General features: G+C 48.9%; 5 protein-coding genes across 8 annotated transcripts; 4 read left to right on the top strand and 1 right to left on the bottom strand.

Moving 5' to 3' along the window:
* Positions 1 to 93: 93 nt before the first annotated feature.
* brf1b (BRF1 general transcription factor IIIB subunit b) lies at positions 94 to 23,129 on the bottom strand. Of its 3 annotated transcripts, XM_070849236.1 has the most exons (19): positions 22,836 to 23,129; positions 22,526 to 22,729; positions 12,685 to 12,765; positions 12,432 to 12,605; positions 12,320 to 12,351; positions 12,157 to 12,229; positions 7,030 to 7,179; positions 6,751 to 6,844; positions 6,489 to 6,615; positions 6,357 to 6,396; positions 5,983 to 6,078; positions 5,604 to 5,906; positions 5,438 to 5,496; positions 5,072 to 5,153; positions 4,907 to 4,959; positions 4,486 to 4,772; positions 1,245 to 1,296; positions 897 to 1,092; positions 94 to 558 (listed from the first exon to the last, which is right to left on the bottom strand). In XM_070849236.1, the coding sequence occupies exons 2-19, from the start codon at positions 22,707 to 22,709 to the stop codon at positions 527 to 529; spliced, it is 2,115 nt and encodes a 704-aa protein (XP_070705337.1). In that variant the 5' UTR covers positions 22,710 to 22,729; positions 22,836 to 23,129; the 3' UTR covers positions 94 to 526. The 3 variants fall into 3 exon arrangements, with proteins under 3 accessions (XP_070705337.1, XP_070705341.1, XP_070705338.1); XM_070849240.1 differs by lacking the exons at positions 22,526 to 22,729; positions 22,836 to 23,129 and adding an exon at positions 13,266 to 13,284; XM_070849237.1 differs by lacking the exon at positions 94 to 558 and having other exon boundaries at positions 980 to 1,088.
* Positions 7,499 to 11,603, top strand: LOC139217786 (BTB/POZ domain-containing protein 6-B-like). The gene is made up of 5 exons (XM_070849243.1): positions 7,499 to 7,568; positions 9,110 to 9,386; positions 9,682 to 9,772; positions 9,924 to 10,042; positions 10,416 to 11,603. Exons 2-5 carry the CDS (start codon positions 9,184 to 9,186, stop codon positions 11,446 to 11,448), a joined length of 1,446 nt encoding a protein of 481 aa, XP_070705344.1. The 5' UTR covers positions 7,499 to 7,568; positions 9,110 to 9,183; the 3' UTR covers positions 11,449 to 11,603.
* Positions 14,202 to 20,817, top strand: LOC139217698 (uncharacterized). The gene is made up of 16 exons (XM_070849104.1): positions 14,202 to 14,360; positions 14,511 to 14,651; positions 14,742 to 14,819; positions 15,063 to 15,233; positions 15,479 to 15,575; positions 15,656 to 15,879; positions 15,968 to 16,133; positions 16,735 to 16,943; positions 17,193 to 17,310; positions 17,380 to 17,588; positions 18,206 to 18,323; positions 18,704 to 18,873; positions 19,131 to 19,228; positions 19,347 to 19,462; positions 20,320 to 20,721; positions 20,804 to 20,817. The coding sequence occupies exons 1-16, from the start codon at positions 14,202 to 14,204 to the stop codon at positions 20,815 to 20,817; spliced, it is 2,490 nt and encodes an 829-aa protein (XP_070705205.1).
* Positions 20,832 to 22,105, top strand: LOC139217789 (uncharacterized). 2 transcript variants are annotated; one of them, XM_070849247.1, is made up of 3 exons: positions 20,832 to 21,480; positions 21,750 to 21,974; positions 22,045 to 22,105. In XM_070849247.1, the coding sequence occupies exons 1-3, from the start codon at positions 20,838 to 20,840 to the stop codon at positions 22,059 to 22,061; spliced, it is 885 nt and encodes a 294-aa protein (XP_070705348.1). In that variant the 5' UTR covers positions 20,832 to 20,837; the 3' UTR covers positions 22,062 to 22,105. The 2 variants fall into 2 exon arrangements, with proteins under 2 accessions (XP_070705348.1, XP_070705347.1); XM_070849246.1 differs by lacking the exon at positions 22,045 to 22,105 and having other exon boundaries at positions 21,750 to 22,043.
* On the top strand, positions 22,900 to 27,137 carry xrcc3 (X-ray repair complementing defective repair in Chinese hamster cells 3). Its single transcript, XM_070849244.1, has 8 exons — positions 22,900 to 23,051; positions 23,480 to 23,600; positions 24,492 to 24,629; positions 24,711 to 24,908; positions 25,235 to 25,389; positions 25,650 to 25,862; positions 25,967 to 26,004; positions 26,275 to 27,137. Exons 2-8 carry the CDS (start codon positions 23,546 to 23,548, stop codon positions 26,486 to 26,488), a joined length of 1,011 nt encoding a protein of 336 aa, XP_070705345.1. The 5' UTR covers positions 22,900 to 23,051; positions 23,480 to 23,545; the 3' UTR covers positions 26,489 to 27,137.
* The last annotated feature ends 158 nt before the right edge of the window (positions 27,138 to 27,295 follow it).

The raw sequence follows: 27,295 nt of genomic DNA, 5'->3' as shown, positions 1-27,295 counted from the left end.
TTTTGAATACTGAAGCAGCTAAAGGACATCACGGACATAAAGTTTGTTTTGAATCTGTTTTTAGACATGGAAATAAAAGACGGATGTTTGATGTTTTTAGGTAAAAACTGGATGTCAGACTTTATTCTCCCAGGAATCTTGCTCCTCCTGTTCCAGCTCATTATTATTTTAGTTTCGTTGGGGACAAACACCCAAAGTTCACTCATTATTTACAGCACAAACACAAAGAACACCCCTAAAAACCCTAAAAACCCCAGAAACAGTCGAGTGAGTCAGCCGATATTGGCTGATATTTTACATGGAATGTGAAGCTTCATAAAAACATCTACAAACAACGATCAGACGTATCGACACTCGGTGATCAATAAAAGACGAAACACATCCACTTCCTGTCTGGTGCACCAACACTGTCATCAGCGATGAGCTCAGTGTGATTGATCCCTGATTGGTGATGTTGGTGATTGATCGTCTGAGTGGAGCTGCCTCAGTCTGATGGACGGAAAGTTCATCAAAGGTCAGTCAGGAGCTAGAAGACCTCCTCCTCCTCACAGCCGTAATCTGGAACACAATCCATCAATCAATCAATAAAACTAGCAATCAGTCACTCAAATGACCAATTAATGAGTCAATCAGTCCATCAGTCTTGTGAGACTCGACAGACTCCATTCGAAATTTGTCTTACTGAGGCCACATGGTCTGTTACTAGGTCACATGGTCTGTTATTAGACCACGTGGTCTGTTACTAGGTCACACGGTCCGTTATTGGGTCACATGGTCTGTTACTAGGTCACACGGTCCGTTAATGAGGTCACATGGTCTGTTGAAGTGACATTTTGAAGTTTGACGGTGATTATTGAGGTGCGACATCTCCACGAGTGATGATGGGCTGGGCTGACCTTTTACGAGCTGCAGAGCGCTGACACATTCCTCCTCCACTTCCTCTTCTTCCTCCTCCTCCTCCTCCTCCTCCTCCCCCTCCTCCACAGCAGGTGGAGCAGCACAGGTGGAGCTGCTGCGCGGCCCAGGGACCGGGGTTGCTTCACCTGCAGCCCCTGTTGTTGTATCAGTCGTCATGATGACAGAGTTTTCTGCCTGACAGGTAAAAAACATCAAGTTTTAAACAATGACATGATGATAAACCTCAGTCAGGTGAGTCAGATGAGACAGGTGAGTCAGATGAGATAGGCGGGACGGGTAAAACACGTAAGACAGGTAAGTCAGGTGAGACAGATGTGGTCTGTCACCTGGGCAGCTGTTTTCTTCTTCTTCGATGTGGAGGACATGAGGAGGCGAACCCTAGAACAGAGAAACACATCTTAATTATTATTCGTTACTTATCAATCAGTCAATTGATCAATCAATAGAGGTAGACAGCAGCATCTGTCTATCAGATTAATGATCAATATTTCTTCTTTCACCATCTCCTGCTGATACAGTAATCAATAATGTCGATCGGTCCGATATAGATCGTCTATAGATTATTGATTATATGTGCAGTACTGTGCAGAAGTGTGAGGCAGGAGTGAAGACGTAAAAATTCTTTCAAACATATCAAGTGTGGTTTCACAGTGAAAGTGAGGAGCAGAATAAAGATGGAGGTCAGATCAGGATCTGCTGGGACCTCATTTGGCTTCAGAGCAGATTCAGGTCTTCAACAGCTCTTCAACAGCTCTTCATCAGGTCTTCATCAGGTCTTCATCAGGTCTTCATTAGCTCTTCATCAGGTCTTCAGCAGCTCTTCATCAGCAGGTCTTCATCAGGTCTTCAACAGCTCTTCATCAGGTCTTCAGCAGCTCTTCATCAGCAGCTCTTCAGCAGCTCTTCATCAGGCCTTCATCAGGTCTTCATCAGGTCTTCATCAGCTCTTCATCAGCAGGTCTTCATCAGGTCTTCAACAGCTCTTCATCAGGTCTTCAGCAGCTCTTCATCAGCAGCTCTTCAGCAGCTCTTCATCAGGTCTTCAGCAGCTCTTCATCAGGTCTTCATCAGCTCTTCATCAGGTCTTCAGCAGGTCTTCAACAGCTCTTCATCAGCTCGTCAACAGCTCTTCATCAGGTCTTCAGCAGGTCTTCAGCAGCTCTTCATCAGGTCTTCATCAGCTCTTCATCAGGTCTTCAACAGCTCTTCATCAGCTCTTCATCAGCTCTTCATCAGCAGGTCTTCATCAGCTCTTCATCAGGTCTTCAGCAGCTCTTCATCAGGTCTTCATCAGGTCTTCAACAGCTCTTCATCAGCTCTTCATCAGCTCGTCAACAGCTCTTCATCAGGTCTTCATCAGGTCTTCAGCAGCTCTTCATCAGGTCTTCATCAGCTCTTCATCAGCATGTCTTCATCAGCTCTTCATCAGGTCTTCAGCAGCTCTTCAGCAGCTCTTCATCAGCAGGTCTTCATCAGCAGGTCTTCATCAGGTCTTCATCAGGTCTTCATCAGGTCTTCAGCAGGTCTTCAGCAACTCTTCATCAGCAGGTCTTCATCAGGTCTTCAGCAGGTCTTCATCAGGTCTTCAGCAGGTCTTCATCAGCAGGTCTTCAGCAGGTCTTCAGCAGGTCTTCATCAGCAGGTCTTCATCAGCTCTTCATCAGCAGGTCTTCATCAGCTCTTCATCAGGTCTTCAGCAGGTCGCTGGTTCCAGACATGTTGGAGAACTGACCTCAGATCTTCTGTCTCTTCCTGTGGTCCCATGCACACTGATGGGGGGGGGCTCTGTTTGGGCTCGTTGTCCTGCTGCAGAATCAATCTGGGGCCAATCAGACACCTCCCTGACGGTATTGATGATGGATCAGTATCAGCCAGATTTTCTCAGCGCTGAGGAACCGTTAATTCTCATCAAATCCAGCTCCACCTGCAGAGAGCAGCCCCCACTGCTCCACTGCTGCAGTATCAGTGCTGCAGTGTCAGTGCTACAGTGTCAGTACAACAGTATTAGTACAGCAGTGTCAGTACTGCAGTATCAGTACCGCAGTGCCAGTGCCACAGTGTCAGTGCTACAGTGTCAGTACTAGTGTCAGTGCTACAGTGTCAGTGCTACAGTATCAGTGCTACAGTGTCAGTGCTACAGTATCAGTGCTACAGTGTCAGCACTAGTGTCAGTGCTATAGTGTCAGTGCTACAGTATCAGTGCTACAGTGTCAGTACAACAGTATCAGTGCTACAGTGTCAGTACAACAGTATCAGTGCTACAGTGTCAGCACTAGTGTCAGTGCTACAGTGTCAGTGCTACAGTATCAGTGCTACAGTGTCAGCACTAGTGTCAGTGCTACAGTGTCAGTGCTACAGTATCAGTGCTACAGTGTCAGTACAACAGTATCAGTGCTACAGTGTCAGTACAACAGTGTCAGTGCTACAGTATCAGTGCTACAGTGTCAGTACAACAGTATCAGTGCTACAGTGTCAGCACTAGTGTCAGTGCTACAGTAGTAGTACCGCAGTATCAGTACCACAGTAGTAGTACCGCAGTAGTAGTACCGCAGTATCAGTACCGCAGTAGTAGTACCGCAGTATCAGTACCGCAGTAGTAGTACCGCAGTATCAGTACCGCAGTAGTAGTACCGCAGTAGTAGTACCGCAGTAGTAGTACAGCAGTATTAGTACCGCAGTATCAGTACCGCAGTATCAGTACCGCAGTATTAATACCGCAGTAGTAGTACAGCAGTATCAGTACCGCAGTAGTAGTACCGCAGTATTAGTACCGCAGTATCAGTACCGCAGTATCAGTACCGCAGTATTAGTACCGCAGTATTAGTACCGCAGTAGCTCCTGTCTTCCTGCAGAGTTCAGTCTCTTGTCCTTGTTTCCACGTCGGAGGCTTTTTGGCTGCAGTTCTTCCATGAAGACTTCTGCTCAGACTTTTGTGGACAGTAGATGGTGAACCTGGTTCCTGCTGGTCCCACCTGGTCCCACCTGGTCCCACCTGGTCCCACCTGGTCCCTGCTGGTTCTGCTGGACATTTTCAGATTTCAAAGGGAAGTGAACATAGCGTGTCTTTGAGCTACTGCACTAAGGTTCCTTGGCTGACCGCTGTGTCTACGGTCCTCAGCGTTTCCTGGTGCTTCTTCAGGAGAGCCTGAACAGCACATGTTGAAGCCCCAGTCTGCTCTGAAGTCTTTACCTGGGGGAGACCTCGCTGATGCAGGAGAACCACCTGGTGTCTTGCGGCCCCCCCACCCCAGTTTGAATCCTCCTGCAGCTGCTTCTGTTTCACTTCCTGACTGTGATTGAACCATCAGGTGAAGCTGATGATCATCAGCACCTGATTGGTTCATCACACACCTGAATATGATCCTACAGAATCCCTGACGGAGGAAACACCAAGAACGGATCTGATCTAGATTTTTCTTCTGTTCGCTCACTTTGCACTTTGTTGATTGATGAAAATAAACTATTACATGTTCTTTACTTTACAGCGTAGAAATCAGAAACAGATTCCATAATCCAGATTATCTATAGGACACAGATTATGGATTATGTATCCATGATTAACAGTACCTCTTTCCCACGATGCTAGCCTTAGCCGCGAGGTCTCCGATAGTGTCGCTGGCCTTCCTTCGGCGACGGCGGCTGAGTCGTTTCCGTGTGGAGGCGGTATTGGGGGGGTTGGAGCAGGCTCTGCTGGGACTGCTGCTCCCCCCACTTCCTGTCCCTCTGCTGTTGAGGTCTCTGAGGACGTCGTAGTTGATCTTACTGGAGATCTTCTTCTTCTCCAACATCCTCTCGATGGCCTCGCCGGCCGTTGATGCCTCGATCTCCTCCCGCTTCTTCTTGGACTTCTTCGGCTAACAGACGGGATTCAGCCCAAACTTTATTCAAAATAAACTTTATACTATCAAATTTTAATGTGAAAGTCTGAATGCGTCAGCAAGGAGTGGCCCCTGGACAACGGCTGGGAGACCCTGTTGTTGGCACTCACCTTCTCCCTATAGGTGCCCTCCTCCTTCTCCTTCCTGATCCTCTCCTCCTTCTCTGAGGACACACACACCACCAGAAACACCTGATACTCTGATACTAGTGATCTGCCCCATCAATAACGTCTGATTGATGGAGATGATGATAAGGATGAAGAGAAGTTCCTGACCTTTCTGCTCCTTCAGATATTCTGCGTTCTGTTTCATCCACAACTCCGTCTTCACCTGAACCTCCTTCTCATTCAGGATGTACTGCAGCACACAGAGGAGGAGACAATCAGAGGAGTAGGAGGAGGGGAGGAAGAGGGAGAGGAAGAGGAGGAAGGGGAGGAGGAAGAGATGGAAGAGGGGAGGAGGAAGAGGGGGAAGAAGGGGAGGAGGAAGAGGGAGAAGGAGGAGGAAGATGGGGAGGAAGAGGAGGAGGAGGAGGAAAAGGAGGAGGAAGAGGAAGAGGAGGAGCAGGAAGAGGAAGGGGAGGAGCATGGGGAAGATGTGTGTATTCTGATTACATGGTTACTGCTGATGGACAAACTGACCTTATCAATCTCTTGATCGTCGATCCCGTCCAGGTCCAGCTCTCCTCCCTCACACTGATCTGAAATCAGCAGCACACCATCAGGGTCAGCACCACCTGGTCCCACCTGTCTCTGATCCATGATGATGCGCCGATGATGTATAATGATGTAATGATGATGATCCTACCATCTGGTTTCTCGCTGGTCTCGGGCTCATCGAGGGTCTGCTGGAGGTCCAGACTGGTGTCTGGTAGCTTTCCCAGGATGGAGGCCAAAGGGGCGGCCTGGCGCTGAGGACTCACCCCCTCCTTCTCTGGCCCCACCCCCTGCTCATTGTCACCTGTCTTCTTGCCCCGCCCCTCCTCCTCATGGATCACCTGGCACAGGAAATCCTGAGTCAGGTGCTGGGTGGCAGCTTGAAGCTCGTCGTCTTCAGCCTCTGGCTCCTCTGGGTCAGAGGTGGAGGACAGAACGTCGGCTTCCTCTGCGTCTGGAAATGACGAATGAACGAGCTATTAGCGGTTTTAGTTTCAGACGAACAGACTGGAATCTGGATCAGTACAGACCGATTTCTTTGGCGTAGGCAGCGTAGATTCCTCTCAGTTTGGGCCGACTCTTTTCCAGCTCGGTCTCAATCTCATCTTTGTAGCAGCTGATCTCTCCTGACAGGATGAGGAGGTTTAGACCGTTACAGTGTCCTACACAACTCCCCTAGTTTCCTTTATAGTGATCCTTTAGTGCCCTCTGAAGTGTCTGACTGCTCCCTTTGGTGCCCTCTGAAGTGTCCTAATGCTCCCTTTGGTGCCCTCTGAAGTGTCTGACTGCTCCCTTTGGTGCCCTCTGAAGTGTCTGACTGCTCCCTTTGGTGCCCTCTGAAGTGTCCTAATGCTCCCTTTAGTGCCCTCTGAAGTGTCCTATAGTGATGGAGTGAGTAACTGACCTTCGACGTCATCCAGCTTCCTGGCCAGCTCCTGCTCCAGCTGCAGGAAAGGACAGTAAAGATGGGTGGTTTGGTTATTGATCACTGTCTTCTGTCTTCAGTCAAAAGCCAATCAGAGACAGAGTGATCTACCTGTTGAATCTTGGCTTTGTGCTGTGCAGCAGTGAAGGATGGTGGATCACATTCCTGCTCAAGATCTACTCTCATGAACTCATCGATGGTCAGCTGACTGGTGGGCGTGTCCTCAAACTCTGTTAACCTGCAGGGAGGGACAGAGGACGCTGGGATCTACTGCAACTCATGCAATCTATTTCACTATAGCCTACTGTCGTTTATTGATGCAATCTACTGTGATCGATTGATGTGATCTACGGTGATCCACCAGAGCTCTTACCTCTTCCTCAGGGTGGTCTGACAGACTTTCACCACACTGATCACATCCTTCACTGTACGACGAAACTTATGCATCCGAGCTGCTACCAGGAGAGCTGAGGAGGAGCAGGAGGAGGAAGAGGAGGTGAAAGAGGAAGAGGAGGTGAAATAGGAGGAGATGGAGGAAGAGGAGGATAAATAGAAGAAAGAGGAGGTGAAATAGGAGGAAGAGGAGGAGGGGGGTAGAACAGTCAGTAGACTGTGTGGGTAGCTGTTGCCGTGGTTGCGGCGGCCATGTTACCTGCCCCACAGAGTCCGGAGGGTCGGCGTCCCGTGTGCATCCAGTCCCTCTTCATCCTCTGAACCAGACGAAGAGCCGTCATAGAAACCTCATGAGTCTTCACCCCGAAATCCAACATGTGAGCAAACCGAGGAATGTACAGGCATGGATCTGAGGAGGAGGAGGAGGAGGAGGAGGAGAGCTGGTTTAAGTTCAATAAGAAATTCATTCAAAGTGTATAAACAGAATATATTTCTCTGCTGTGATGAGAATATTTTACTATTCTGTATTTTTATTTAATGTTATTAGATTTTATATTGTATTCAATATTAATTACGACACTTAGTATTCTTTCTATTATATTTAATGTTATTTCTATGATATTTGGGGTTCTGTAGACACTAAACTGTTTCCCGGCGCTCTGTCGCCATCTTGTGGAGCAGCTTGGTGAAGACGGAAGTAGAAGCAGTCGGATCTAAAATGGCGCTAGGAGAAACAAATAGAAGCTGGTGTCGGAGTGTGTTTACCGGCAGAACGAACGGCCGCCGGGAGTCTGACAGGTAACACACACACACACACACACACACACACACACACACACACACACACACACACACACACACACACACACACACACACACACACACACACACACGAAGTTCAGTTCATTTAGTGTGCGTGAACAAACAGCTGAGAGGTCTGCAGTGACGGTGGTTATCGATTAGTGGTCTCTGCGGCAGAAACACGTGACCGGCCTGACCCCGTTACTTCACGGCCAGGTGCAGTTTGGATCACAGTTCACTGATCAGGTTCCACAGAACAGACAGTCTGTGATCCTGAACTCAAACCCACAACCTCATGCTCACCAGACCCCGACCATGTGGCCTGAACCCCAGCAGGCACTCTGGTGCTCAGTCTGCAGTAGAGATGGGATTTATGGCTCTTTGAAGGGAGCCGGATCTTGAGGAACCGTTCCTTTCAAAGAGCCATTCAAACGACTGACTCGTTGTTATATTTATTTATTAGAAGTCAACCAGGGGTAACTCGTTTTTATCAAGGAAACAATCACTGGTAGCAGTTATAAAATAAGATTTGGTTCAGAATAATTCAAACCTGTACATCTTGTACATGAATTACAGAATAATTCAAACCTGTACATCTTGTACATGAATTATTCTGAAATATTGATTATAATTTCATTTGGCTTGTGTTTTCAGTGTAATCATTCCATAAGATGGTGCCATAACAACATGCTTTGACAGTGAGATCACTATTTTGAATTCTCCCTTCACCTAAAAAAACTTTGTGGCACAATAAAAACTGCGCAGGCTACAGATAACTTCCATGCTAAATAAATTTAGTGTGAAATCTTCCACACATGCACATTTTAACAATACAGAAAAAATATGAAAATAATAAATTAATATATACATGTGTATATATAAATAGAAAAATTAGGACATGATAAAAATGTGAATGCATAATTGTACTAAACTACCTGGTGTGTGTGAACAATGGAAACAATAACAAATTACTTTTCTTCAGTCGTTAATATCCTCCTGCTCCCTGATCCAGCAGTAAATGTAAATGTCTTCAGTCCGGTCGGGCGGCGTTCACTAATATCTCCTCCCCTAATGCTGCGCATCTGTAGCTGCGTTCATGTGAATGGAGTGTGCTGTGGACAACTCAGACTCGTCTGAGACACACAGGTGACACATGAAGGCAGCGCAGGCAATTTGCATATAAGAACGACTTGCAAACGAACGGCTCGCAACTGCGAATCGGTTCTTATCGTTCACTTAAAAGAGCCGCTCAAAAGACTCGAGTCGTTCGCGAACGTCACATCTCTAGTCTGCAGGTACTCTGGTACTCAGTCTGCAGGTACTCAGTCTGCAGGTACTCTGGTACTCAGTCTGCAGGTACTCTGGTACTCAGTTGGTAGGTACTAGGGTACAAAAAGAGCTTTTATTTTGAAGGTCCCTGTGCGTATCCATACTGTTCTGTGGGGGCTTTTATTTTGAAGACTGTGGAGGCCATGTTCCTGGACGTTAACTTGCTTTAATCTGTGTAATGATCTAATCGGTCTGTGACTCTCTGACAGGAAACAGTCATCATGCTCTGATGTTGTGACCTTGCCTGCTCTGTGACCTTGACCACGACCAGAACGATAGCAAGATGGCGGCTGAACTTTTCTCCACCAGCCTCGCTCACAGTGACCAGGTGGAGGTGAAGAAGAGTTGCATCCAGCAGAGCCAACCGGAGCCACCGCCTGGTAACCACAGCAACGGCAATGGCGACCAGGCTCAACCGAATGTCGATAACAACGACAGAGAGGAGAGAGACGGGCGCCACAGCGCTCAGCCCACGCTGAGAGAGAGGTCAGCACAGAGCTCTGATTGCAGACAGTTTAGAAACACTTATCAACACAAGTGAGTTATGAAACACTTTGTCCAACCGATTGATAATTTAATAAGGAGTTTACTGAAAGAACTCCAGATAATAATACCAGTTACTAGTGAGACTCAGAGAACCTTTGTGTTATTTATATTATTTCAACTGTTATTATTAATCAGCAAACAGTTGAAATAGAAGTCTTCGTTAACAGTCTTTGACGTTGTTGCTGTTGTCTTTGTTGTCAGTGTGAATAAGTGTTTATTTGTTGTCTTCCTGCAGAAACGCTCTGATGTTCAACAACGAGCAGATGGCCGATGTTCACTTCATAGTCGGACCGCCGAGAGAGACTCAGAGAGTCCCTGCTCACAAGGTACAAACACACTGAACCTGCATGGGCATGACCTGGGCTCACCTGTTCTGACCTGGGCTCACCTGTTCAATGTGTCATGTGACTGTGTATGTACTTCCTGTGGCATCCGCTGATTCTGGCTGCTGATTGGTTTCTTGTGTCTGTGTTTCAGTATGTGCTGGCGGTGGGCAGCTCGGTGTTTGGGGCCATGTTCTATGGAAATCTGGCTGAGGGACAGTCTGAGATCCAGATCCCTGACGTGGAGCCGGCCGCCTTCCTCATCCTGTTAAAGTGAGTTTGTGTCAAGAAGTTTCCTCCGCTGACGAGTGAATGACCAGCAACGCTCAAACACAACCACAACCAGCGACCACGAACAGCGATGCTCAGACACAACCAGCGACCACGACCCATGTAACTGAAACAAGCCATCTGGCACTTCTGTGATCAGACAAAAACTGTTAGGGCGCACCTGTCTCTGCTGTCCTCACCTGATTGGCTGCTGTGAGGAGATTGAATGGTTGATTGGCTCAAATGTTCACATGGTTGAGTCGTTTACTGTCAGAAAACTGACATCCACCTGGAACCATGAGTCCAAACCAAACCTGTCTCATTGTGTGTGTTAGTGTGCTGCCTGCTCCTGACTTCGCTCAATACTCTGTCTCAGGTACATGTACTGTGATGCTATCGAGCTAGAGGCCGACACGGTGCTTGCCACGCTCTACGCCGCTAAGAAGTACATCATCCCTGCTGTGGCGAAGGCATGTGTGGCGTTCCTGGAGACGAGTCTGGAGGCGAAGAACGCCTGCGTGCTGCTGTCCCAGAGCCGGCTGTTCGAGGAGCCTGAGCTGACGCAGCGCTGCTGGGAAGTGATCGACGCGCAGGCCGAGCTCGCCCTCAGGTCTGACAGCTTCTGTGAGGTTGATGCGCCCACGCTGGAGATCATCCTGCAGAGAGACTCGCTCAACGTGCAGGAGGCCGTCGTCTTCCAGGCAGCGCTGAGCTGGGCGGTGGCGGAGTGCCGCCGTCTGGGATTGACAGTGACTGCCAGAAACCGGCGGGTGGCACTAGGGAAGGCTCTTTACCTGGTGCGGATCCCCTCCATGACTCTGCAGGAGTTTGCAGATGGGCCGGCGCAGTCGAACATCCTGACACTGAGCGAGACTTGTGACGTTTTCCTGTGGTTCACGGCCGCCAACAAACCCAGACTGGAGTTCCCTCTGGGGAAGCGGGCCGGCCTCACACCGCAGAGGTGCCACCGCTTCCAGTCCTCCGCCTACCGCAGCAACCAGTGGCGCTACAGGGGGCGTTGTGACAGCATTCAGTTTGCTGTGGACCGGCGGCTCTTCATGGCTGGACTAGGCCTATACGGGTCGAGCGGCGGGAAGGCAGAGTACAGTGTGAAGATCGAACTGAAAAGGCAGGGGACCATCTTGGCCCAGAACCTCGGCAAGTTCCTGTCAGACGGGTCAAGCAGCACCTTCTCCGTGTGGTTTGAACACCCAGTGCAGGTGGAACAGGACACTTTCTACACAGTCAGCGCCGTCCTGGACGGGAGCGAGCTGAGTTACTTTGGTCAGGAGGGGATGACCGAGGTGCAGTGCGGGAAGGTGACCTTCCAGTTCCAGTGTTCGTCGGACAGTACCAACGGGACTGGCGTGCAGGGGGGTCAGATCCCAGAACTGGTCTTCTACTGCTGAACTAGAACTTGCCAGACTCCAGGATGTGAGGCTGTTAACCAATGAGACCTTTGACCAACAGGCTGACGCAGTGGACTGCATGCTGATTGGTCTGTTTACAGGAAATGACCATTAAAGTGACAACTAGGGATGGACCATGATTTTTGAATATTCATGAAATGATAAAAAAGTGAATAATTTACATGATTATTGTCTTGTTTTAAGATGTACATTTTCCTTTGTTTTTAATGGAGCCCAGTTGAGAGCAGTAGATTGAACCAGAGCTGACATGGAGCCAGATCTCTGTAGATGTGGGCACAAACAGTCTCTGATTTTTCGTCCCATTTCATCCAGCCGAATTAGATTAGATTAGATAGACTTTATTGATTTCATTGGCCAGGAGCAACCTGAGGTATTAGTTAGCTTAGCTCTGATCCCGACTCTCTCTCCTCTCGGGGCGATGACCTATCGTGCTGCACTACAATTGAATAGTAGTTTTGCTTGAACTGCATAGGCCTAGTGACAACCAGGTGTTGGTGTCTGATGTTGGTTTGTTCCTGAAAGGGCTGATGGTACACAGATTCCACCAGGTGGTGCTACAGCCTGTAAACCTGTGACGGCCTGGTAGGTGACAGAGTGGTTCATGGGAGATGTAGTTCTGTAAATGCTCTTTCCTCTCTGCCTGCTGGATGTCAGTTTGATAGGAAGTAAAGTGATAGAAATGCTCACCGATGGCAGGGGCGTTGATGCAGAGCTCACGGGCCAACAGCAGGAAGGTTTTTCCCAGGATGTAAACGTTCACCTGCACACAAGAGACAGTCACACCTGTTACACCTAGCAGACCTGTCATACCTGGTCTAGGACAGGTGTAACAGGTCTGCGGCGGTCTTACCTGCAGCAGGTCACTCAGGTCCAGCAACATATCTGGGACACAGTTCAAGAAAACCTTCTGACAACACGATGGAGCCTAAGTCACACACACGTCACAGTAGTTGCAAGGATACGTGGGGTTCCTTCAGTGCGACACACCAGGTAGAGACATGCTGCAATGACGTGCTCTGTCTTGCGTCCTCGCGTCAGGTGTTTACTGACCACCATCTTGAAGAAATTGAAGGCCGTGTCCAGACAGTGCTGGTTCATCTGCAGCTGACTGCCCAGCTGCTGGATCTGACGCCGGCCTGGACACACACGTAGATTTACACACACAGGATCACTCACACACAGGTTGAGGATGGGGAAGGTGATGAAGATACTGACCTCCCTGCAGCGTCTGGGCTCTGGACTCTTTCCCAACACTGGTGTGAAAACCAGAACCAAGAAGAGGAGCTTTAACTGGACCTACAGACAGACAGGTAGAGAGACAGAGGATGAAGCTGAGCTGCTTCATGTGCAAGTGCGTCTCTGTTATCGGGGATATGGGATGGGGGGGGGGGTCTACAGCAGGTGTTCATCCTCCTGGTTAGTGACGTGTTAATGACCCAGCTTATTCACTAGTGACCACAGAGTTCCTGTGAGTCACCTTGGACGCGACATGGTCACTTTAATTCACACTGAAGAGCACTGAGAGGAAGAGGCAGCGCTGGTTTACAGGTGTGGTAAAAGAAGACAGTCATGTGATGCAGATCAGACGACGTGTTGTCTCTGCTGCTGGTTGTAAACTTCATGGTTCATCAGTCTGCAGTCCAGGCGGCGTGAGTGGTGGCGGTATGTTAATACCGTGATTCTGAACACGGCCTGTGTCTCTAGTGACCTGCTGAGAACCTCCTCCTCTAATCAAACTTATCACTCTCAGCTTTGACTGGCTCCTGGTTACCACGACGACCAGGTGATTAGCTCACCTGGCTGCACAGGAGAAGCTTTTCCTCCATAGACACAGACAGAGACAGTTTCTGCAGCTTCAGCATGAAGACTGCTGCTTTCTTCATCGGGTGAGTTCACCTACTCTCATCTAAACAGGTACAACCAATAGACAAAACCAACACCTCACCTGGACAGATAGAACAAACAGGTAAAACTAACACCTCACCTGGACAGGTAGAACAAACAGATAAAACCAACACCTCACCTGGACAGGTAGAACAAACCGGTAAAACCAACACCTCACCTGGACAGGTAGAACAAACAGATAAAACCAACACCTCACCTGGACAGGTAGAACAAACCGGTAAAACCAACACCTCACCTGGACAGATAGAACAAATAGGTAAAACCAACACCTCACCTGGACAGGTAGAACAAACCAGTAAAACCAACACCTCACCTGGACAGGTAGAACAAACCAGTAAAACCAACACCTCACCTGGACAGGTAGAACAAACAGGTAAAACCAACACCTCACCTGGACAGGTAGAACAAACAGGTAAAACCAACACCTCACCTGGACAGGTAAAACCTGATTTTTTTTTTTTTTTTTTTTTTCCTTTCAGACTTGTCCTCATCTATTGCGAGTTCACAGAAAAACCAGCAGCTCAAGGTCAACTTGAAGGTTAACTGCTTTTACTGATTTATCTGTGGGGGTCTGTACTGGTTTATGAGCAGATTCTGGTATCTTGTTGACCTCTGACTATCTATAGGTGTGGTGGAGGCTGGTGTTCAGTCGAAGTGTCGGGATCGTTATCTGTGGATCCACGTGGCCTCAACACAGACTCCTCTCTTTGAGGCCGTAGGTCAGTTCTTTATGTTCCTTAAATACAAACCAACACCTGTAGTCATCATCAACCCTCCCATACACCTGTCCAACCATCTACCTGTCATGCAATGTTCATCCTAAACTGATGCTGGTGCTCACTTGGTCCATCCTGACAGATGAAAATGGCGTCCACTCCATCAGCGAGCAGCTCGCCTCACGCTGTGGTTACACCATCAGCACCTTCAGAATGGATGGCTTCACCACCTTCAGAGCATCATACTACTCCTGCTTCACCCACAACCAGGTAGCTCCACCTGTTCACAACCCTGAACCAAGTAGCTCCTCCTGTCCACGACCCTAACCCTGACCTAGACCCAGGTAGCTCCAGTCTGACTTCAGGTTGCGAGGGGAGTCCTGGCTGACGGCAGTCGTGCTGATGTTGTTTGTTTTCCAGGATGACGAGGTGTTCACCTTCCGGTTTAACGTACTGGTGACTGATGCTGGTGGCAGATGGATCAGCCGGCCCGTTTCTGCCGTCTGTTCTGGTCTCTTCTGGACTCACAGGGAGATGATCTGTGAGGAGGACTACATGGAGGTCAGCGCACAAGCATCTCTGTACAGGAAGTCTTAGATGGCCTAAAGCTGACTGAGGTGGTTTTAAGGCTGGTTTCCTGATGTCTGCTAGGTGAACGTGAACAGAGAGTTGGCATGTGGCGGTCAGCGGGGGGACGGAGGACGAATGTGGCAGGCCACCTTTGCTCAGGTAAAATCGTCTGACAGCACTTTTGGGCCTTCCTTGTTTTCATGATAAAATATGAATGTTTCTTTGGTTCCTGCCCCATCCATCACACAGGAGTCTGCATCTGGGGCTCATATGAATGTTTAACCATCATGCGTTCTAATTGTTAAAAGTAGTACATGTATTTTTGTTCCCTCTAACCCCAAGTTATCCTGGGAGTTGTTGGTGTTTTCAAGGTTTGTGTGTTGTTTTTTTGGTGGTGTCCAGGCTCAGAGGATGGCGAGTTCTGCGTGGCAGCTGATGTTCCTGCAGAGGGATGGACGGGTGTCTTCCATGTCTGTCAGTGAGGCCCAGAGGTGGGGCTACAGCCTTACCACCACTGGCCACAGGGCTGTGCTCCGATCTCCGTACAAACAGCCACACGCAGAGCTGACAGCGGTGGGTTCAGGAAGGCCATAGCCGGCAGGATACAATCAATCTTTATCTTTATACAGAGTGCTTTGAGAAGATTCTGCCCATTGTGGGAACATTTCATGTCTGGTTTTGAACTGAGCCTTGTCTTGTCTCTGATTCTCAGATGTGTGTGTCATGATTTGTGTGTCACTGTCATCACTTCGAGGCAGTGAGGGATATCACTATGAGCCCAGACCAGGGAGTTCTTTTACTGAAACTTGTATTGACAGGTGGACGGTGTCCCTGTGGAGGTCGTCCAGGTTTCTCTGTTCGTCAAGCAGAAGCTGACGGTCGTGATGATTGATGTGTCCATGGCCTGCACTGTCAGTAAGTCCTCCCACTGACAGATCTGGTTTCTGTCCTGTGGGTTAATAGAGCTGGCGGTGATCTATTTGATCCTCCCTCAGATTCGGGTTCCTTTGATGGTACCCAGCTCCTCTGGGACGTTCCCCGGTTAGTGACCCCTCTAGTGGGAGAGGAAGCAAAGTTTGAAAGTCGGAGCCTCCGCTTGGGAGTGGAGGGTGTGCTGCTGGACGAGCCCACCGCTGCCGCCAAAGGATTCAGTCTGGTCCAACAGGGACATCTGGTCCAGATTAGGGTTCCTTTTGGGGCGGAGGGCGGCTACAAGAAGGTACAGTCAGCCTCCAACCTTCAGACAGGGACGAGGTTTTGACAAGCTTGGTGTTGTGTTCTGACAAACGGTTTCTTCGTGTCTGCAGAGTCTGGTTGAGGACAACGTGTACAGGGACACATATGTGATCCTCCTGCTGTACGAACATGTCTATTCTCTGCTGTACGAAGACGGCAGCAGTGTCGACACCAAACTCCGAATGCTCAGAGTGCTCGACACTCCGCTGCTCTGCCGCCTGCCCTTCATCCTCGACCGTAAGTCCTCCAGTCTAAACGCCAGTGAAGGATCAGTCTGCCCCTGATGAGCCAATGCCATGATGTTCCCATTCTGATCCTCCTCCAGCTGGCAGGAGGCCTCACGTTAGATGCAGTGTTTCCCCTACCATTATATTAGGTGAAGGTCAAGTTAATTTTATTTAATCTTATTTTCTATATAATGCCAGATCACAACAGAAGTCATTTAAGGTTCCCTTTCCTGTAGAACAGGTCTATACCTTGTTCTTTTATTAAACAAACTAAATAGCCTTATGTTATTTATCTTATTTACATGTCGGCATGTCATTTCTGTCTGTCACGTGTTTACAATTCTCTGCTCTCTGTATTGCGCACGGCGGAGTTCCACCCCAATACACACACACACACAGAGGTGAGCACCCTCCCACCAGCGGACAGAGAGCGTGCATTGGAAAATATGTTGCGTGAACCACCTGAAAAGCAGACACAAATATCTGTGTTTTTTTAAACGCTCCCAGGGTGGTGAAGAGGGCAACACTTGCTCTCCACTGAGATCACTGAGATCTAAATCATTCAACTGTTGTGTCTGGACATCTGTCTTCACTGCTTTGTCTTCCTATAGAGACTACGAGTGACGACCGGGTGTTCAGTGTCTACCTGGGAAACGTCCCCGCTGACGTCATCTTGGTGGACGTGCGGATCAACGGGGAGCAGCTGGTGGAGTCAGAGAGCGCCAAGCGAGGCTACAGCATCCACCCGATTCTTCACACCAACGGCAGCCGAGCCTACAATTTCCAGCTGCCCTTCCAGGATGCCACCGTCCACTGGACGGTGAGGATCACACCTGTACCACTGGACCACGAGGCCAGTCCAACATGTCCAGTGTTTCAGCATGACCTGGTTCAGATAATCCACGTGGTTATCAGCTGTCTGTAAACTCCTGGAGGTTGCTCTAGTGTTGAGACATGGCTGCAGGCTGAGCCATTTCTCACACACACACACACACACACACACACACTGGACAGGAGTGGTGTGTGTTGTATGAAGTGTGGTCTCTGAGACAGGTTTGTTTCCTAACAGTACCTGGGCCAAGGTGTGGTGCAGTACTCCATAGATGTAAACTTCACATTGACGGTCATGCCCCAGAGAGACTCTTACTACCACAGCGCCATCCTCTCTGCCCGCGTGTCCGGTTCCTGTACGTATATGTCCTGACTGACTCACACCCACCAGCGCTGCCTGGTTCTAACATCGATTCTCCTTGAAGTTCCTCCAGAGATTACGGCTCAGTGTTCAGATGGTGGGATCACCTTCAGCGTGGTCACACCGCCTCTGGCCCACAGCCTCTGGGAAGTGGGCGTCGACCACGAGCCTTTGACATCACAGCTGGCGGCCCAGAGAGGGTATCGCCTTCACAACGAGTCCCACAGAACCACCCTGGAGGTCCCTGTGTTCTCCATCGGATTCACCTATGAAGTAAGGGTCCACGTCACCCAAGGTCCCCTCCTGTTTGGTACCGCCGACGGTATGCGACTGAATTTAAAAGGGCCCATATTCTGTTTTTTCAGGTTCAGACTTGTATCTGGAGATCCAATATGGCCAGGATTACCTGGTTTATCCTGTTTTTTCCTCCAGATGTGGTTGCAGCTGTTTCAGCCTCTGTCTGACAACTCTATTCTAAGAGCAATCTGCTGCTTCGCTCTCGCCTTCCTCTTACCTGCAGGTGGCGGTAGTGAGGAGAAATAACAGACGGAAAGGTAGATTCAGGGAGTTGCAGATGGCAGAGGTGGTCACATGATCAACAGATCCTCTTATGCTATGGATGGTCTGTACTCCATAGCTTGGCGATCTCGTGTTACACCAGGAACACATGGTTATGTTGAAGGACAATAGTAAAATATTAAGCACAATATGAGAACTTTTGAATTTGTTATGGCACCCAGACCTCCTAATTTGTGTTTGCTCTCTGAGTTATGAGTATGCCACTGAAACTCAAACCAGGGAGTCTAGTCTGTGTCCACATGAAGAGACTTTAGTTTAAATGGCTCCATCAGCAGAGGAACAACAGTAATATCTGCCATCTTCTCTCCTAGGACATCAACCTGTCAAACTTTTATGGAACATTTCAGCTTCTCCTCAGAGACTCCAGAACCCTGGAGGTCCAGACGTCCACGTCCAAACGCTGCCTCTTCACCACGCAGGACATGATGGGTAATCAGCTTATCTTCCTCAGGGTCACTGTAAAGCCAGTGTGAATTCACTGTGTGGTCCTCACCAGGACCGGCAGGGCTTGGACTGGACCAGCACGCTGAAAACTAGATCAGGACCAGGTTCAAACTAAACTGGATGCTGAGATCCAGCAGGTCAACGCTCCTGCTGCAATAACTATCTAACCTAGTTGACCCGATCCCCAGTGGACAGCTCTTGCTCCAGGTGTGAGAGCACCCAGGACACACTGATACCTGATGGCCCAAAACCACATTCATTGGGGGTCTGAACTGGTTCCGGTCTACACACTGTCCATGAGCACCGATACAGAATGGCTGCCTCCCTGTGAATGCTGAGTCTGATTGGCCCTTCTGTGCTGTTAGTCTGTTCTGCAGACGGAACCCTGACGGTGGTGACGACACTGACCTCCACCTGGCCCATGATGCAGCCTGAGAAGACCAGTCTGCTGGACCCCACCTGTGGACCCAAACAGACCGATGGCTCAAGAGTCTTGTTCGAGTTCAGGGTGGACTCCTGTGGAACCAAGGCCATGGTAAGACCAAGAGACAATGAGAGGAGAGCTTAGAGGAGCTCCTGACTCCAGGGTCGGAGCTGAAACTCCAAAGATGTTGACTGGTTCCAGCTTCTTACAGGTACATCCCTTCTGGTTTTACAATCTTCTGTGATGGTAGACCCAGAATCTGGGATTACTTGGAGTTCTTAGGGGTGTCGTGGACCTGGGGGGAGGGTCAGGATGGAGGACATTGGACTAGGTTTGGGTTTAGCTTTGTAACTGAGGATGTTTCACAGGTCGGGGAGTCATACGTGGTTTATGAGAATGAGATCCTTCATGACAGACAGACAATCGCAGATGGACCAGCCTTCATCTCCAGAGAGTCTCAGTTCAAGTAAGGAAACCCCCTGAAGGAGGACTTGATAGGACCTCTGAGAACTGGGTAGACCTCTGACGGACTGCTGTAAAGAAGTGTGTGTGTGTGTGTGGCTGTGGCTGTGGCTGTTGAACAGGCTGACTCTGAGGTGCTTCTATCTGCTAAGTGGGGTTAGCCGACTGTCTGTGGACCGGATCTTCAGTTCAGAGACTCCTGGATTTGGTTCAGTCAAAGTCTTCAAGAGCCTTAAAGGTAACAGTTTGATTCTGATCGATCCTTTGCTTCACAAAGTGGGAGCTATTTTGGACAATGTGTCCAACCCACTCCATGAAGTGCTGGTTAGATATAGGAGTTCTTTCAGTGCCAGACTAATTGTACCACGATGCACTAAAGAGCGCCACAGAAAATCATTCCTGTCTGTGGCCATTAATCTATACAACTCCTCACTCTGAGTGTCCATGTTGTTGTATGTTGTTGTTGTTATTATTATTATCATTATTATTATATGATTCAGCTCCTCACTCTGTGTGTACATGTTGTTGTATATACATTATTATTATAATTTATATAATATATCTCCTCATTATGAGTGTACATGTTATATATTATTGTTGGTGGTAGTAGTAGTAGTATTATATAACACATCTCCTCACTCTGAAGGTACACGTTGTTATATAGTAGTAGTGGTCGTATTAGTATTATATAATCCATCTTCTCACTCTGAGTGTACATGTTGTTGTATATTATTGGTGGTGGTAGTAGTATTATTGGTATTATATAGTACAGCACCTTACTATGATTGTGCATGTTATATATTTTTAGTAGTAGTAGTAGTGGTGTTGTTGTTGTTATTATAATAATAAGACTCTGGACTCACCTGGTGCAGTAATTTACCTCTGTAATTGTAATAATAATGATTTTTAATACATCTTTTTTTATTCATACTTTTATATATTTATATTTTACTTGAAGTTTGTTTGAAGTGTATTCTTCTTATTCTTTTGGAGCTGTGTGTAACAAAAAGCTATTTCCCCCTGGGGATTATTAAAGTAATTCTGTTTCTGAACCAGTATTGTTTAAATGATTCAAATCATGTCATTTTCCTGCAGATTCAGAAAATGAACTCCAGGACCAAGACTGTCCTTATCAGGTTTCTGGAAATGCTGTTGACACCCCCACCACCCTGGTCCACCAGACCCCAGCACCAGGTGGACTCCTGCCCCCCTCCAACATCAGTCTTCGGCCCAGACCAGGACCCAGCCACTTCATCACAGTATCAGGAGGACACAACAACCTGCTCCACACCCACCAAAACCCCCACTCCTCTCCTCCTGAAGGTCCACCCACTGGTACCCACCAGGTCCCCATGCAGGTTCCTGAGCATCTCTCGTCCCAAACCCAAGACCAACGCATGTTTGGCTCACCCTGGTATGACCAGTTACAAGACAGCAGCGCCCAGCCGTCAAACCTCAACATGCCAAGCTTTGGCTCTGAAGGACTGACTGACAATAGTCCAGCCTTCGGCTTGAGTTCTGTTAGCAGGATTCCTGATTTTTCAGATCTGCACAGTCTTCAAGTCAATCTTTCTACCAGCGTGGGAGAACTGATCCAGAACCACGTGGTGGAAATGGTCCAAACAGAAAAGGTACCAGAGTTCCAGCCTCGAAGTCTGTACAATCCTCCTCAAACCTCTAAGCTTCACCTGGTCCAGAAACCAGCAGCTTGGTACAGCCCAAGCCACATTGGCAGCAGGGAAAAGACTCTCCCTGATACACAGAAGTCAGTCAGCACTGAACCAATGTCTACCAGACTCAGCCGAGTCAACGAGAACCTGCAGAGATCAGGGTCCATTGAACGGAGAAACATTGAGACTGTTAAGTCCAGGCTGAAGAGCATCCGAGTCAAACCTCCAAGCAAATTCCTGTCTTCTGGACATCATGTCAGCCTTAGACCTGTTCTCCTGCAGGTAGATTCCCAAACATCTAATCCCTCCCTGTATGCCCAGTACGAAACTGGTCCAGCAGCTGCCAGCGCTCATGGGAACCGCTGGTCTCAACAGCTTCCTGAACACAGACTGGACCGTAGAGTTCGAGTCAAACCAGACAGACCTGCAGTGATCCGCCTCAACGGTCAGCCCCCAGAACAGCAGCAACTGGTCCATCCAGAGCAGCAGGGACAAAAGCTGAAGCTGGTCCACTCAGTGTCCGAAACAGGAAACTATGACAGACCAGAATCTGCTTTTGCTCACAGAAACGTCCTTCAACCCTCAGGTAGGGCTGAGAATTGGAAACCAGTTACCGATTCCCACATCACACTGATTCTCGTGGGACCCATCTGACAGGCCTCTCTGGTCTCTAATACAGTCACAGGCTTATAGTGGGCCTGGGATGTTAGCCTGGCTTAGCACACAGACAGGAGAAACTGATAGACCACAACCCCAAGGTAGTCTGACCTACAAACTGTACTGACTTAAGACCAGAGTCCTGGACCCTGTGTTATAACTGAAGCTTGACTTATTTCTACTTTTCCTTGCTGACAGGACTGCCTCACGTCAGGGTCAGACTGGTCTCCAGTCTCTCGGGTAGACTCCAAACCCATAATGAACGCAAACTGCAGAACCTGAATCCCAGTGCAGGGGGAACTGGGTATACTGGTTCCCACACAGGTACTGATGGTTCTGGTGGGTCTAGCTCGGACCTGAGGATCCACAGCAGGTCTGCCTGCAGCCAGTCTGGAGCCAGTGTTCATCAGGGCATCGTGAGAGGTATGGCTCAACCTTTGAGCTCATGTTCATGAGACTGAGGCTGTGTGGATAAAGGTTTGTGTCCCCTCAGGTAAACGGACCAGCTGATGAACAGAAACGAACGCCGTCTGCAGAATCATTCAATAAAGCTGTCTGTTGGCTATTGGAGTTTGATGCTCTGCTCATTTACCTCTCTAATCTAACCAACTAAGATTAATCTCCTGCTGGGTCATTGTATTCGGTTAAGTTAGACTGTCGTGATGCTGTCCTACATGTAACAGATAAAGCAGGTGATCTGGCTTAAAGCACACAGGCCTCCAGTGCAGTTAACTGGAGATAATCTCAAAACTGATAAGAAAATGAGTTGAAATTACATATTTAAGATGTTTCTGTAATGGGTTTGATCTTGAGAATAAGGATTCAGTGACTTTAAGTGCTGTTCTGTTGGGGTTAATGAAGCTGTTATAAAAGCTAAGGAGTCAACCGTGACTTAACTACGCTGATTAAAAGCAGTAAACTGTTGGTGGTCGTTAGCAGAGAACCAGACTCCGTTCAGAAATGTGACTATTTACCGTCGGCGGAGACGAACTGCCCCACAGCAGACGACACCCCCCCGCTGCCCTCCACAAACTGGACCTCCGACACGATGATGTTGTCCTCCAGGACAGAACCACAGCTGGTGCACACCGCGCTGCCCCGCGCCTGGTCCACGTCGATGTCTGACCCCCCACAGGTCCGACACACTCGGGAGGTCATGTTGGAGGTCAGAGGTCAGCCTGCAGGGAGGAGTACAGTCAATGAGCCTCCAGCTAGCTATGCATTAACTAAACACGGGCCAATTAATGTAGATTAAACAGCTATAGGTTAATGGACCGGACAGACTCTAACTGTAGGGAGCAGCAGTGTCCAGAGCGGCGGCCAGAGACCCGGAGCGGCGGTCAGAGACCCGGGGAGGCGATCAGAGACCCGGAGCGGCGGTCAGAGACCCGGGGAGGCGATCAGAGACCCGGGGAGGCGGTCAGAGACCCGGGGAGGCGGCCAGAGACCCTGGGCGGCGATCAGAGACCCGGGGAGGCGGCCAGCTTGTTCCAGGCCGACGTGAGCTGTTTGTTTGACGGTTTATCACATAAATCAATCACATAAATCGATCTCAAAGGCTCCGGCTAGTTTGTTTTCTTCCTGTGGCTCAGCTCACTGACGTCATTGGGTCTGGAGCCCGCGCGGTGATGGGGGGGGGGGGGGGGGGGGGTGTTGATCGATGATGGAAAGATGTGACGGTTGGTATAAAAAGTGAAATCTTTGTGTTGAGACTTTTAGAAAAAGAATAAAGGGTTTGTAGAAATCATTATTGTAAAATATCTAAAAAATGCTTTTTAATTTTAAGGGACCGCGCGCCCCCACGGACCCGGTTACATGGCTCCAACCGGCGACGCGTGATGACGTATGTTGTTGTGGCGGGTTTCTGTCTATGGCGGAGCAGCACGTACAGAAAACGGACGAAGTCATTGGTTTCTTATTTCCAACAGTTTTCTGACTTGGTGGCCGTCAGTGAGCCTGAAGCAGCGGCGGGGCAGCATGTCCTCGGTAGGAACATGGACTGGGATCAGCTGGAGCTCAACCCGAGGATCACAACAGCCGTGAGGAGAGGTGACCGCCGCGCCTCCAGACCCCACTCAGAAATCTGACATTTGTAGATTTGACCTCTTTCCCTCTAACGTGTGCTCTATGTAGCACACATGTTAGGACGGTGTCTGGTGCTGTATACCACAGTAGTGACATCGGCCTCTACTATAGAAAACGTCAGTGCGTCAGATGTTCCTCTACTTGAATCTTAAACCGTTGTGCTAAGACTTAAAACTGCCAGATTTTCTATGAACTTCCTCCACCTTGTCACAACCTAAAGTGAAATCCCAGCTTCAAAACGAGTCAAACAACTAGGTGTTAAAATACAATAAAGGGAATGTGACAGCGGCGCCCCCTCCCTGAACGGGTTACCGAGGGGTGGGTGTGTTTAGAAACAGTGCTGTACCAGACACCATTCAGATAATCCACACTTTAATGTTTCCCCGCTTATCGTTGAATGAGGAACCCTTATAGATCAAATCTAGACTGTGCTAAATGAAATGTTTTAGTAGTGTCAGTGTAGACATTCTATGATCTACATTTCCTCTCCCAATAGACAATTAACATAATATTCACAGAAGGTTTTAACCTCCATAGAAAATGCAGCGATGGTGTAAGTCTCTACCCACTTTCCTAAAAGCTGTTGTCTCATACTTGGTGTACTTCCTCGGTCTTAACTGTACATATCCCTTTGTTAATATCTCCTCCTGTCTGCTCTGACGTAGTAGATTTCCCACCGTGGGATTTATAAAGGAATATCTTATCTTATGAAGCTTTATGTTGGCAAAGCCATGATGAAAGAAAGCGGCTGTATAATCCTGTGAAAGTGAAATCCAAGCAGTCTGCTCCTCAGTGGTGTTTATCAGGAAAACTTGTTCCTGATGTTACAGTGGTTACATCCTGTTTGCCCTCCAGCTAAACTCCAGTCTGTCAGGGAGGTGCTGTGTGTCTCTGGTCCCGACCTGCAGAGACTCACCGGTCTGTCCCACTCAGACGTCCAGCAGCTGCTCACTGCCGCCGCCACCGTCTGCCGACGCCACGGTCCGATCCCAGGTCAGAGCAGCAACGATGCACTGTGATTGGACATTAGAGAGTGACGTCACAGAGTATATTAACCTGTGTTGGTGGCTACAGCCCTGCTGCTCCATCGGGGAGAGTCTGGCGTCGCGCTCAGCGTCGGGTGTCCTGTGCTGGATGAGCTGCTGAGGGGGGGTCTGTCTGTGGTGGGCGTCACTGAGCTGTCAGGAGAGAGCGGAGCGGGCAAGACTCAGCTGGCTCTGCAGCTCTGTCTGTCTGTACAGTACCCAACACAACACGGGGGACTGAACTCAGGTCAGTGAACACACCATTGTCACTCCACGCAGTACTGATGTGGTCAGACAATGCACCAAACTACCGTCAGACGTCAGCTTTCTGTTGGCTGGTGGGTAAGGACACGTTAAATGATCCAGTGATCCTGGTGGCCATGTGCCGACAGAGAGCTTTGCCAGACTCCATTCAGAAAAACAACACTTTAGTGTTTCATTAGTAACAGTGCACATGTCTACAGTAACTGTCCCAGAGATCAGCTGACCAAGGACAAAACGTCCTCACGGATTCACTCGTAGTTCGTTTTTCTGTCCTCCTGTCTGTCTCTCTACCTGTCTGTCTCTCCATAGGAGCTGTCTATATCTGTACGGAGGACTTGTTTCCTGTCAGACGTCTCCAGCAGCTGATTGGACAACAGCATGTCCTTCGCTCTGACGTCTGTCCCTCCCTGATCAGCAGACTCCAGTTCAGCGACCACATTTACATCGAACACGCTGCTGACGTGGTGAGTATGTCCCGCCCACCTCAGGGGACGGGTCCGAGACCCCGTCTTACTCCAGTCGATCTGACTGGGTCTGTACCTTTAGTCTAACTCTCGGTCGGACTTTAGACTTTTACCGTCCCTGTGAGAGACTCGGACCGCCGGTCACAAAGCATCATGGGATGATGAGAGAGAGATGGTGTCTCCCCCCTGAGTCAGGACCAGTCCTAAGACTGAGTGAATGCCGCTGGTGACTGGCTGACAGGTGGTCTGTTTACCTGCAGGAGTCCCTCCAGGTGTGTGTGTCCCGCCGGGTGCCCCTCCTGCTGGCCCGTCGTGTGGTCCGACTCGTGGTCGTGGACTCGGTGGCGGCTCTGTTCAGGTCTGAGTTCCAGGCTGCTGATTGGCTGGAGAGGAACAGACAGTTGCTCACCTTCTCCTCCACACTGCACCACCTGAGCCAGGAGTTCACCACACCTGTCCTCTGTATCAACCAGGTAACACACACACACCTGTGACGGGGGGGCAGCACCTGTTGGGCTCCACCAGGCCTCGTGGTGTTTGTGGCGTGTTTAAGGTCTGGATCCTGTCTGTGTTTCAGGTGTCGGATGTTTTCAGCAGCTCAGACGACAGTTTGGGGTAAAGACACTTGAATGTTTCTTTTCCTCAATGAACATCTAAACGATCAATTTAAGATGTGGACGGTTTTATGAGCCTGCAGCTCAGATAACACTGACGTCCATGTCAGACCGGACTCTGTGAACATTTCACTGTATTTATCGACTGAAGTCCGACAGACAACCCGTACTGGATTTATGTAGGTGTCATTGTGTATTTCTTTCCTGTTAGAAAAGGAGGAAGTGATACAGATTTCTGAATGTGACCACCGTCATCATCTCGCCCTCTCAGCCCTCTGTCCTCCAGCGTGTCTCCTGCTCTGGGGTTGGCCTGGGCCAATCAGGTGATGGTTCGGCTGATGATGCGGCGTCTCCTGGGGACAGTTGCCCGTGGTGACCAGTGCAGCGCCTGCCGCAGGTTGGAGGTGGTGTTCGCTCCTCACCTGGCCCGAGATGGGAGAGATGCCGGCGTCTGGAGGGAGGGGGTCCGAGGAATCCCCCTATGACACACAGACTGAACACATATATCTTCCATTTAAATCTCTGTGGAGATATAAAGACGGTCCAGATGTTTACGAAGAGTTATGAGAGCTGATGAAAGACATGAAACCTTCTTAACCCTGGAGAACCCATGGGGTCAAATTTGGCCGCTGTTAATTGCTGCTTAAATTTAAGCAGCAATTAAATTTGACAATTTTTTTTATGTTTGTTCATTTTGGGTAGCAGCAATTAACAGCGGCCGAATTTGACCCCATGGGTTCTCCAGGGTTGAATAAACCAGGTGATGTCGCTGTTCATGTCTTCATATTCACTGTTCGACCAAAAGTGAACACACACTTCAGTGAGCTGCCTCGTTTTGCTCATTTTTGTTTGTTTTGTGCTTCCAGTCACACTGGCTGGAAGAGACTGAAGAACTGAGCTGTGGTGTACTCAGAGTACTGCAGTACTCTGAGTCAGAGTCAGAGTACTCAGTACTCTGAGTCCTGCAGTACTCTTCATCTGTTATTGTCACCTCGCACATCTGTGATTATTGATCATTGAAGTGAGATTCTGTTTGATCAATTAAAATCGTTGTCCTCCATCTTGGCACCTTCTGCCGACCTCTGCAGGTAAAACATGACGTCATAATCAGTCCAAGTTCCTTCAAAATAAAAGCATGGATATCCTATCCTTTGTGGGATTTTCTTTCAGTTGTTTCTGTTGATCAACTGTTTGCTGTGGTCCAACCATAGTATTACTGATCATTTCTGATATGTTATTGATGAATCAGTTAGCAGTTGTGTGAGTGGAACCTCCTGAGTGACAGTGAACAA

The sequence above is a fragment of the Pempheris klunzingeri genome, chromosome 18, assembly GCF_042242105.1.
Source record: "Pempheris klunzingeri isolate RE-2024b chromosome 18, fPemKlu1.hap1, whole genome shotgun sequence".
In the NCBI taxonomy this organism is placed as follows: Eukaryota; Metazoa; Chordata; class Actinopteri; order Acropomatiformes; family Pempheridae; genus Pempheris; species Pempheris klunzingeri.
This window is presented reverse-complemented; position numbering and strand designations above follow the sequence as displayed.

Excerpts from the sequence above, each read along its gene's own strand:
- LOC139217786 (XM_070849243.1), top strand. The coding sequence starts at position 9,184 with ATGGCGGCTGAACTTTTCTCCACCAGCCTCGCTCACAGTGACCAGGTG. Across the intron at positions 9,387-9,681 it reads CAGCCCACGCTGAGAGAGAG|AAACGCTCTGATGTTCAACA; the intron begins GTCAGCACAGAG and ends GTCTTCCTGCAG. Across the intron at positions 9,773-9,923 it reads AGAGAGTCCCTGCTCACAAG|TATGTGCTGGCGGTGGGCAG; the intron begins GTACAAACACAC and ends TCTGTGTTTCAG.
- LOC139217698 (XM_070849104.1), top strand. The coding sequence starts at position 14,202 with ATGCTGGTGCTCACTTGGTCCATCCTGACAGATGAAAATGGCGTCCAC. Across the intron at positions 15,234-15,478 it reads CACACGCAGAGCTGACAGCG|GTGGACGGTGTCCCTGTGGA; the intron begins GTGGGTTCAGGA and ends TTGTATTGACAG. Across the intron at positions 16,944-17,192 it reads ATGCCACCGTCCACTGGACG|TACCTGGGCCAAGGTGTGGT; the intron begins GTGAGGATCACA and ends GTTTCCTAACAG.
- LOC139217789 (XM_070849246.1), top strand. The coding sequence starts at position 20,838 with ATGGTCCAAACAGAAAAGGTACCAGAGTTCCAGCCTCGAAGTCTGTAC. Across the intron at positions 21,481-21,749 it reads AAACGTCCTTCAACCCTCAG|GACTGCCTCACGTCAGGGTC; the intron begins GTAGGGCTGAGA and ends CCTTGCTGACAG.
- brf1b (XM_070849236.1), bottom strand. The coding sequence starts at position 22,709 with ATGACCTCCCGAGTGTGTCGGACCTGTGGGGGGTCAGACATCGACGTG. Across the intron at positions 12,230-12,319 it reads ACCTGAGTGACCTGCTGCAG|GTGAACGTTTACATCCTGGG; the intron begins GTAAGACCGCCG and ends TCTTGTGTGCAG. Across the intron at positions 6,616-6,750 it reads CAGACCACCCTGAGGAAGAG|GTTAACAGAGTTTGAGGACA; the intron begins GTAAGAGCTCTG and ends CCCTCCCTGCAG.
- xrcc3 (XM_070849244.1), top strand. The coding sequence starts at position 23,546 with ATGGACTGGGATCAGCTGGAGCTCAACCCGAGGATCACAACAGCCGTG. Across the intron at positions 24,630-24,710 it reads ACGCCACGGTCCGATCCCAG|CCCTGCTGCTCCATCGGGGA; the intron begins GTCAGAGCAGCA and ends TGGTGGCTACAG. Across the intron at positions 25,863-25,966 it reads CTGTCCTCTGTATCAACCAG|GTGTCGGATGTTTTCAGCAG; the intron begins GTAACACACACA and ends TCTGTGTTTCAG.